This window comes from Octopus sinensis, linkage group LG8 (assembly GCF_006345805.1).
Source record: "Octopus sinensis linkage group LG8, ASM634580v1, whole genome shotgun sequence".
Taxonomy (NCBI): domain Eukaryota; kingdom Metazoa; phylum Mollusca; class Cephalopoda; order Octopoda; family Octopodidae; genus Octopus; species Octopus sinensis.
In genome coordinates, this window is record NC_043004.1 from 92,866,511 (window position 1) to 92,877,343 (window position 10,833).

The 10,833-nt window shown below is 36.9% G+C and overlaps 1 protein-coding gene across 1 annotated transcript in view; it reads right to left on the reverse strand.

Annotated features, from left to right (window-relative positions):
- LOC115215006 overlaps nucleotides 1-10,833 on the reverse strand; it is a 48,286-nt gene that overhangs the window by 21,202 nt on the left and 16,251 nt on the right. The window contains exons 2-7 of the mRNA XM_029784119.2: nucleotides 7,818-7,889; nucleotides 6,796-6,896; nucleotides 6,218-6,283; nucleotides 4,977-5,040; nucleotides 3,422-3,489; nucleotides 1,371-1,446 (exon numbers count right to left, since the gene is read on the reverse strand). Of these exons, the coding sequence (XP_029639979.1) occupies nucleotides 1,371-1,446; nucleotides 3,422-3,489; nucleotides 4,977-5,040; nucleotides 6,218-6,283; nucleotides 6,796-6,896; nucleotides 7,818-7,889 (447 nt within the window). The remainder of the gene's footprint in view (nucleotides 1-1,370; nucleotides 1,447-3,421; nucleotides 3,490-4,976; nucleotides 5,041-6,217; nucleotides 6,284-6,795; nucleotides 6,897-7,817; nucleotides 7,890-10,833) is intronic.

Consider the following 10,833-nt stretch of genomic DNA (forward strand, 5'->3'; position numbering starts at 1 on the left):
GACTTCATGCAGATTTTTCTTCTGTCAACCAACCAAATATTTTGTCATTATACATCTATATATATGTATATATATATATGTATATTTTGTCATTATACATCTATCACTGCCATTTTTACATTTTCATTTTCGTTATAAATGTTTAGTGAGAATAGTGAAGGTGGTGCCTTATGACTTTTGTCCATTCTCAAGGCCTCCAAGATTGGTAAGAAAGTTATTCTTACACTGACGATCTGACCAAGAGCGATTGTAACACAAATGACCTCCACTAATGGCACCCAAAGGTCATTTGGTAATTTTAAACTGGAGGATAGATTACTATATTTGATGGCATATAAAATGCACATTTTTATCAAAAAAAGTCTCAAAAAAATATCACCCTACATCCTATATGTGAAGTTGTGGCTATATTACATACTTTGATGCACTAAAAACTTATTTTCCTGAATATGCTAAAACCTGGGATCATCTAATATGCATCTTTTATACACTCAGATATGACAGGTCTACCACCTAAAATCTGAACTCTAACTAAGTGAAAGGTCATTTTATGCGATATGTAAATTTTTGAAAAAGTATCTTATTATTTCTAGCTACAAATATTGCAAAGCATCCAATTATATATGTGATAAGCTTGCAACCATAACATAAAGTTAACATCAGTTTTTGATTAATCATAGAACTGATAAACTTATTTTTTGTGATATCTATCTTATCTTACTGTGATGATATGGAATTTTTGATATATCTACTGTTGAAGACATTCGAATTTTTCTTTACAAATTTTAATGTCACATAAAACGGCCTTTTAGTCCTGCTTTCTTGACCATAACATGTGAATTTAAAATCTTTCAACAGCTGCAAACAAAATAAAGTTAGGATGGACAAAGTGAGAACCATCAATTAAATGCTTCAATATTTGGGTATTACTGTGTTATTATAATAATAACTGCGATGTACTCACATAGCAAGTGATTTGATCTGAGATCATGTGCTGAAACGAAAACAATTGCAGTGTGGAAGGTGTTTGTAAGCCATTTAAGAAACACACAAAAGCCGTTCGATTCACTTCAACATTTAAGTTTAATTTGTCAAAATATTTTCGTCGCTAAAATCCGCGACCTGTTCACTGACAAGAATCCAGATGCAGCACAGATTTTGTCAGTAAACAGGTCTCGGATTTTAGCGATGAAAATATTTTGGCAAATTAAACTTAAATGTTGAAGTAATTGAACGGCTTTTGTGTGTTTCTTAAATGGCTTACAAACACCTTCCACGCTGCAATTGTTTATAATAATAACTACAGATATTTTATTTTAGTAAACCTAACAAGCTGTTCAAATATCAGTTATATATCAAGGTTTACTTACCATCAATGGTGATATCAACATACTGGCTACTAAAACAACTGAACTGTTTTCTACCAAACCAATAACAGAAATCATACTGCAAGAATGGAAACAGAAATAACTTAAACTCTTTAGTTGAACTTATTTGGCAAGAGAAATAATGAGATTCTCTGTTCAAACTAAAAAAAATTGCCTTTAGTTGAATCATATCAACTATTGAAAATACATGGTTTCCCATGTTCTTATAAATTGCCTGATCACTAAATGTTTTGTCTATTCAAAATCTTTATCTTCTCAGGGATTTAAAAGTTAGCTTTTCTGAAGAGGTTTAACAAGACTGAAACATACTAAGAGTTGTCATTGTGCATGCAAAAATAAATCACACTTTCCCATTCAATGCCCCTTTACCATTCAATATTTAAACAATTTGAATTTCAGAGTTGTCTTGCTTGCCTTTCTTGAAGAGACTTATCAGTAGCACTAATTTTGTTGTTCGTTTTAATTGATTAAACACTTTATGGTTCATTATATTAATGTCATTAGTCTGTGCTTAACTATAGGCTCTCTGTATAGAAGGTATCACTAAGAGGTTTTCAAACAACAAAAATAACAATCTATATATATAGAGAGAGAAGTGAAGATGTGCTACACATCTCATTTCATTTCATCCCAAAATGAGGTAAATCTATAGTAAAGTACTCAATAAAAAGACACTGACCCCTATCCCTCTTTCATATTTTTTAACTTCTCATCACCTGTCACAAAGACACATCACTCAATACAACTCCCCCTCTCAGTTGAGAGACCTTTGTCCTGCAAAATATTCGGTAATGTCACCAAAGTTGCACGTAAAAAGCACCCAATACAGTCTGTAAAGTGGTTGATGTTAAGAAGAGCATCTAGCCATAGAAACCATGCCAATGCTGACAGTATAGCTTGGCACAGTCATCTGGCTTGCTAGTTCCTGCCAAACCATCCATGCCAGCATGGAAAACGGATGTTTATACCCTTCTTACATAACAAGCAGGACCATCGCCCTGAAGGGACTTGTGATTTGCTAGATATTGGCTAAATTAACTCTGAGGTCTTCAGATTCCAGGCTTTGTTTCCACACCTGAAATTTCTTCTCTAGATCAGGTACTGATTCAGCTCTAAGAACAAGAGTAGTCAGTCTTGAATTCCTCTCTTATGAACTGGAGGACTATGGTAAACAAGAGGGGGATTCAAACTGATCCTTGGGGAACACCTACATATACACAAAATTCATAGCTATACTCAGTGCCAACCTTGTCTTCATATCCTTAATTACTTTATCTAATAAGCTATTGTGAATTTAGATAATTGATTCCTCAGTTGGGTCTCCAATAGGCAAATTCTCCTTCTCTCATGCATTCTCTACATTTAGCAGCGTTTCATAAATATATTTCCAAGCCTCTTTTCAGAATCACTAACTGCAAGTGAACCATCATCCATGGAGACACACTTCTCTCCTTCAACATTATGATTTTCTTTTACACATTGTCTCGAAATCCCAAACACTTCAAGCCTCTGATCCTCACACCATAGAACATTGCAAACTTCTTCCTTTCTGCATTTTCCCTGTCTAAATATACCTGTCTCCTAGCCTCCCTTCTGGCTATTTGACATAGTTCCCTGCTACACCCATACTTCCAGTCCTTCCAGGTCTGTTCCTTCACTTTAATGGACCTGTCAACTACACTGTTCCACCACTATGTCACCTTAGGTCAAGAAGGGAATTTGCACCAGCCACAAATTTGGTCAAATGCCCCCAGCAAAGTGTCCTATTGGAACCTCCAGTTGACTTACACATTATACATCATTATATCCTCCTCTTTTTCATCAACTGCTTCAAGTAACATATCTCTAAATCTCTGACCATTCAGAGGATCTTTATGCTTCCAGACTATTCTTATATGTATATACCATAGTTTCTTTGTTGTACCTCTTATGTCTTGATTACTGATATTCTACTTAGAAGTCAGTTGAGGAACTACAAGGATTTACACAACTAGTGATTGAGGTGTACTTATTTCTCTTTTGCATATACTAACCTTGCTAAAATTATGAGCATACAATAGTCAAATGTAAAAACAGCACCAGTATGGACGGAATCTACCACCTGGAAGAAAACAGAAATTTTGAACATGATGACAACGACAATGACGATGATGATGATGACAACAACAACAATGATGATAATAATTTTTCATTTATTAACCACTGAGGGTTCATTTAAAAAACTGGAGATGGTACAGGACAATAAAATACAAATAGAGTGGGATTGAAGCATGTAAATACAGAATAACAAAGAAAATTACAACAATCAAAATACCCAAAAGAGGGGAACTTCCAAGAGCAGCGCTTGTAGAAACCATGAGCTGTTGGCAGAGAGCATGTTACCTTGTGCAACAGTAATTGTAGTGAATCATGTAAATACTTCTTTCCCCCCAGCTTTGCTAAATTCTATATCCAACACTAGGATATAAAACTTTCAGAGACAGCTTTCTCTTGACCCATTTCTGGGTGGGTTTGACTACCCTGCTCATAACCTCATTCTTCTTCACCTAGAGATTCAGACCAAACCAGACCCCAAGCAATTTAACCAGTTCTACTATCCAGCATTTCATGACATTGTTGGATTGCATGAACCTGCCTCTCCAGGTACCAAGCTGCAGGCCCATTGACATTTTTCTTCTGTCTCTGCCTCGTATTCTTTTAGAGCAGTGTTGACCAGGACTATGTATCTGATGTTTGACATTATCACAGTGACATTATCTGCATATGCTGAGACAGTTATCCCATGTCCTAGTTCACATGGAATGCCTTTCAATGCTTCCCATTTCTATAGTAGTGGCTCTAGAGCCAGTACATTCAGAAGAGATGAGAGGAGATATCTTTGATGGACCAAACACCATTCACCTGAAATCCATGCTGCATTCTCTGTTGGTCAAAGTGCTGCTGAAATGCCACACACATCTGCTCGAGCTCAAGTACCGTGTGCCCATTTTGGTCCACCGAAGACCGAATTGTGGCTTTGCTGCCACACTGCAACTTTGCCAGTCGAGCCCACAGAGTGGCCTTTATTTCTTCTTGTCTTAAAGGACACACCTTAGCCCTGATAATGCAACTTTTGTGTTTAGCTTTGAAGAATTGGTCCAGTGCCAATCTTGCAGCCAGCTTATCGGTTGCAACACCTTTCCCAAGCACATCTTTTAAGTTTCTAAGTTCCCTTCTACTTTATTTCTATCTATTACTAAAGTCTTACGAAGACTAACTGATTCTACTCTAACTGTCCTTTTCCCGGCAAACCACCATTTGTTGTTGATGATTCCCAGCCCCCCTCCCCCGTTCCCCATCAGTGCCCGCTTAACTAATTCTCTAATCCAATCTCTGTAAGCTTGAAACACCAGGAATGTCGTGATCAGCTTCCAGTAATTGGGTCCTTGCCTTCTAAGTCGCTCTAGGTCAACTGTACTGATCACAAATTTGTAGTCCGTGAGTTTGAAAAGCTGTTAAACATTTTGCCCAGCATGCTAATGATTCTGCCAACCCACTGCCTTACCCACTCTTTTGTAATAACAATAATAAAACACTGTAGGGACTGACCTGTGCCACAACTAGACGGGACTTCACAGATTTCTTGAAATTGCTTTCATTTTCTTTCTTTATACTGCAACAACAACAATAATAAAATTTCCTCAGAAGGTATATGGTTACAAGTTTATAGAGATGAGAATATTGTTGATTGAACTGAACTCAATATATAACTGGTACTTGCAATATCAAGCTCAGCTCCCAAGGAGATGAAATGCAAATCTAACCACTTGAGGCATCATTAATCTTTCATCTAGCATAAACCCACCTTTCTCTGCAGTAACCCCACACTGATGAAGGGGACTGTAGTCTTGTGAGTTGCACAGTGATGTCATTAGTGGTGGTTCCTTGAAAAAAAATGACAACTAATACAGTCCGTAAAGTGGTTGGCATTGGGTAGGGCATCTAGCCATGGAAACCATGCCAAAATAGACAAAGGAGCCCAATGCAGTCCTCAAACCTGTCAGAGCCTCCAGGAACTGTCCAACCCATTGCCACCCTGAAAGATGGGCATTAAAGGAAGATGATGATGATAATGGTGATGCATATTCAGTAGTTTGAAAGTGAGACCTTTTTGACTACTTCAAGCACATTAAAGATTATTCGGTTTCAGACAAGGGATATAGTTGATTACATTAGACTTGTTATCACATATATGAAATGGTGCTGCTACTACACACACTAGCATCCATGACAACATCCAAAAGAAGTTCATTCAGCTAATTGTCAAAAAAAATCCCTCACTAATATGCTACAACTACTAGCACACATGTAAAATGTTTATTCTCACAGTCTGTTGTACTGCTACTACATCAGCCTCTGCTCCACTGAACCAGCAAGTTCCACCCTGTTAGAACATTTTCTCCTCTCCTTCATGTTATCCTTACTATATCCCACATCTCAAAACAGAACAAAACACTTTGCTGAGTCTTGTCTACTCAGAACCCAGTCTTAGAGGGCCCGCAAAGGCCATGGGTAGAGCTTTTTCTTCCTATTATTTCTTTTCCTAGCCATTTTTCTTTTCTTTTTTTTGTCTCTAGACATCACTCAACAAATATTCTAACTGCAGTGTGGGAGAGCTAAAATGGCACGAGCATTTCTCTCACTCCTGCTCTGACTTAGAATAAAAAAATAAATGAAATAAGGAAAGGTGAAAAAAGAAAAATATGATAAAAATTGATAAAGAGAAAAATAAGAAATGAGAGAAAATGGAGAATAAAGAATTCCGTGATAATGTGATAATATATACATACCTGTTACTTTCCTCTTTAGAATTTTTTGGGTCAAAAGTCTCAACATGTATTGATGCTGGGAAAACACTGGGTATGGTGCAAATAGAAAAATTATATATAACAAAAGCATAGACAGAAAAAAAAAAAATTGATACAGAATTTTTGTAGAGAAAAACAGTGGAGAGAAAATCGATGAAACAAAAATAACACAAAATATATGCAAAGAAAAAGATACTAGAAAAATACAGGGAAAAATAATAGAAAAATGTAAAGAAAGGTGATATATAAATTTTTTAAAATTAGAAAGGGAAAACAGAGAAAATAATGATCACTATCATGCAAGATGGATTTGTTATGATGTAAGTTTGAATATCAGTGAAATAGGGATATTATATACCCTGCTAAATGGCACATGAATTAAGAACCTATCTAACCAGGTCCTAACACAATTTTCAGTCAACAACCTTAAGAGAGAAGTGATTGGCTGGACAAACTAAATATTTGTATCTGGTCCATGTTAGTCAAAACTTAGGATTGCTTTGGATGACAAACATAATGAAATTTCAGAAAGGTCAATGAAATGTTTAATTTGTACTGACCTGATGGAAGAATCTTTGAGTTTCTGACCAATTCCAATTGCCATTAGTCTCTTCAATATGTATTCAATTCTGGCAGGAGCACCACAATCAATAAATGTAATCTAAATTGAAATTTCAGAACATCATAAAGGATTGCTTCACCTTTAAACACACACACACACACACACACACATGCATGTAATCATTATTCATCATTACATGAGGCAACAAAGGAGTTCCTATGTGCTTGTGAGATTGGCTAGAGGTAGCAGTCACACCTCTATATATTTTCACTCTGCCATCTAAAGAAAAGTAAAGATTAAATTATGTAGTGTTATATGTGTCTGAATATTAAAATAAAAAAAAGACAGCACAGTTATGACTGGAATGAGTTCCTTCATAGATCTGCTGGTTAACATTGTTATACGTTGAACAACATAACAGCATTATACACACACACACACACACACACAATTTATATTATATATTGTGTGTATATGTATGCGTGTGTGTTTAGAGGGAGATATTATCCAGACGGATTCCATAGAAGCTCTCAGTTATGTTCCAGGTTATGGCTTACCACATTGATTAGTACTTAACACACAAAGCATTCCCTTCCAATATTAAACAGGTCTATTTACCTGACAGAAAGAAAGGCTTATCTGTTTCTTGCTTACAACTTTGGTCTTCACTAGATTAATGGCTTTGATTTCAGGTTTTGCATCCACACCTAGAATTTCTTTTCCAGTTTTGCTATAAGAGTGAGATCATCAGCATATATTAGTTTCAAAGGGTAGCCAGTCTTAAATTTGTTATGGCCTGGGGAAATATGATGAATAAAATGGAACAGAGAACTGAGCCCTGGTGAACTCCTACTTGTACACTGAATTCATCATTGTACATATGACTGGCTCTCACCTTACTAACAGCATCCCGATACATGACTTGTACAGCTCTAATAAGCAATTTGCTTGGAAACTATCTTCTTTTAAATGATTGTTACTGACAATACATTGCTAATATGATATCAAAAAGATACTAACTTGCTTATAAGCATCAGAATCTGTCCAGATATCGTTTTTTACTGAAGATTCTTCCAGAATATCCTTCACCATCTGTAAAAATAAACAAAAAACATTATTATATATAAATTTAAACATTACAATAATAACAGGAAAAATGGGAAGAAAATTGAAAGGCACAGAATGCCAATGGAATATTATTTATGACAATGTGGTGAAGGAGTTAATTTTGCAACCACATGGTTCTGGATTTCATTGAAATGAATGACAATTTGGAATAGCTTTAGGTTTATAAACAACTTATGAAAGAAATTTGATAGAGAACGTGTTAGCTGTATGCATATACATTGACAATATATATGTTATGTATAATAATATATACTAATGGGACCTAGGAAAATTCCACGGAATGGAAAAAATTAAGTGGACCTATTTAAGAAAGAAAGGATGATTTGCATTTTTATAGTGTTCAAAGTTTAGCTTCCTTTAAATATTCTTTTCTTTACATCACTATCGAGGTTGGTTTTTTTTTTTTTTCATTTTATAATATTTTCTCGCTATTCCTCTCTGATCCATGCACTATATTTGCAATCCTTTCTCAGGCAGCTTGCAACCGTGTTTCTTGTGAATCCGGACTTTAGGCTAACTTAACCCTTATCATGCACTCAGTACACACACTCTATCATGCATTCGGTACATTATGGATTTTTCTGGCTAATATATGTAGATTTGTATCGCAGACTCCTCAGTATATCATGCATTTCTGCGGCCAATTTATATTTTTTTAGATTTTAATTATTTCTGTGGGAGGTTTTGTAATGTAGCACCCGCGATAGTCTTAATGCGGTAAGAAGTGCACAATACATATATTCGGTGAGAAGGGAGATAACCACCTTATGAGCATCTCTAGGGTCACTAGACTAGTTATGCCTATTAGTTGTAGGCTAGTCAGTAGTGAATACTCAAAATCAGGTTGTCAGTATATATATTTTTACCATAAAAATTTATGGATGATTTAGGGAAATGCTAAAGCATATATATATATAATATATATACACACACACAAATGTATACAAATATATATATATATATATTATATATATATATATATATATATATAATATATATATATATATATATATATATATATGTCGGTGGCACATAAAAACACCATCCGAAGACCCGGCGACGTAGTCAGTCCACCTGTGCATACCTTCCTACTTATGACACTTGTGAAGACCTGTTGAGGCAAGTGTGTGACACTTGTGTAGACCTGTTGAGGCAAGTGAAAATCAAAATCAAAATCAAATCAAATCAAATCAAACCAAATCAAAATAGATGAACATCAATGGAATTTGTATCTTTGTGGTACCAGTACCGGTGGCACACAAGAAAACCATCCGAACGTGGCCGTAGCCAGTACCGCATCGACTGGCCTCTGTGATGTGGGCACATAACAAACACCATCCGATCGTGGCCGTCCGCCAGCCTCATCTGGCACCTGTGTCGGTGGCACATAAAAACACCAACCGAAGACCCGGCAAGACTTGTCAGGCCATAACCCGTGGCCCCTACTTGGGACGTAGTCAGTCCACCTGTGCATACCTTCCTTCCTTCTTGTGACACTTGTGAAGACCTGTGAAGACCTGTTGAGGCAAGTGAAAATCAAATCAAATCAGATCAAAATAGATGAACATCAATGGAATTTGTATCTTTGTGGTACCAGTGCCGGTGGCACACAAGAAAACCATCCGAACGTGGCCGTAGCCAGTACCGCGTCGACTGGCCTCCGTGCTGTGGGCACGCAACAAACACCATCCGATCGTGGCCGTTCGCCAGCCTCATCTGGCACCTGTGTCGGTGGCACATAAAAACACCATCCGAAGACCCGGCAAGACTTGTCAGGCCATAACCCGTGGCCCCTACCTGGGACGTAGTCAGTCCACTTGTGCATACCTTCCTTCTTGTGACACTTGTGAAGACCTGTTGAGGCAAGTGAAAATCAAATCAAAATCAAAACAAATCAAAATAGATGAACATCAATGGAATTTGTATCTTTGTGGTACCAGTGCCGGTGGTACCAGTGCCGGTGGCACACAAGAAAATCATCCGAACGTGGCCGTAGCCAGTACCGCATAGACTGGCCTCCGTGCTTGGGGACGTAACAAACACCATCCGATCGTGGCCGTCCGCCAGCCTCATCTGGCACCTGTGTCGGTGGCACATAAAAACACCATCCGAGCGTGGCCGTCTGCCAGCCTCGTCTGGCACCTGTGTCGGTGGCACATAAAAACACCATCCGAGCGTGGCCGTTCGCCAGCCTCGTCTGGCACCTGTGTCGGTGGCACATAAAATCACCCACTACACTCTCGGAGTGGTTGGCGTTAGGAAGGGCATCCAGCTGTAGAAACACTGCCAGATCTGACTGGCCTGGTGCAGCCTTCGGGCTCCCCAGACCCCAGTTGAACCATCCAACCCATGCTAGCATGGAAAACGGACGCTAAATGATGATGATGATGATGATGATATATATATATATATATATATATATATATATGTATATATATATATATATATATATTATATATATATATATGTATATATATATGTATATATATATGTATATATATATACACATATATTATACAGAGTCCATCAAAGAAATGTGTACACACTTCAGGAAAAGAAAAACTTAAAATAAACAGTTAGATGCAATATAATAAAATAGAGGAAAAATTTTATCATCACTGATGACTGATTGTGCCAAAGCACCTATATTGCAAGAAATAAGAGTTAAAAGCTATTACTGCTGTACAAGACATGCAATATATATATATATATACACACATATATATACACACTGACAGCGGAGATAACTACCCCATGAGCATCTCTAGGATCACTAGGCTTGACTACTTCCAACTACCTGTAGTAGGCTTGTCAATAGTGACTATTCAAACATTTGATGGTTGACTGAACATGGATGTCAATATATATATATTTTACTATCAAAATTTATGGTTGATTTAGCAAAATG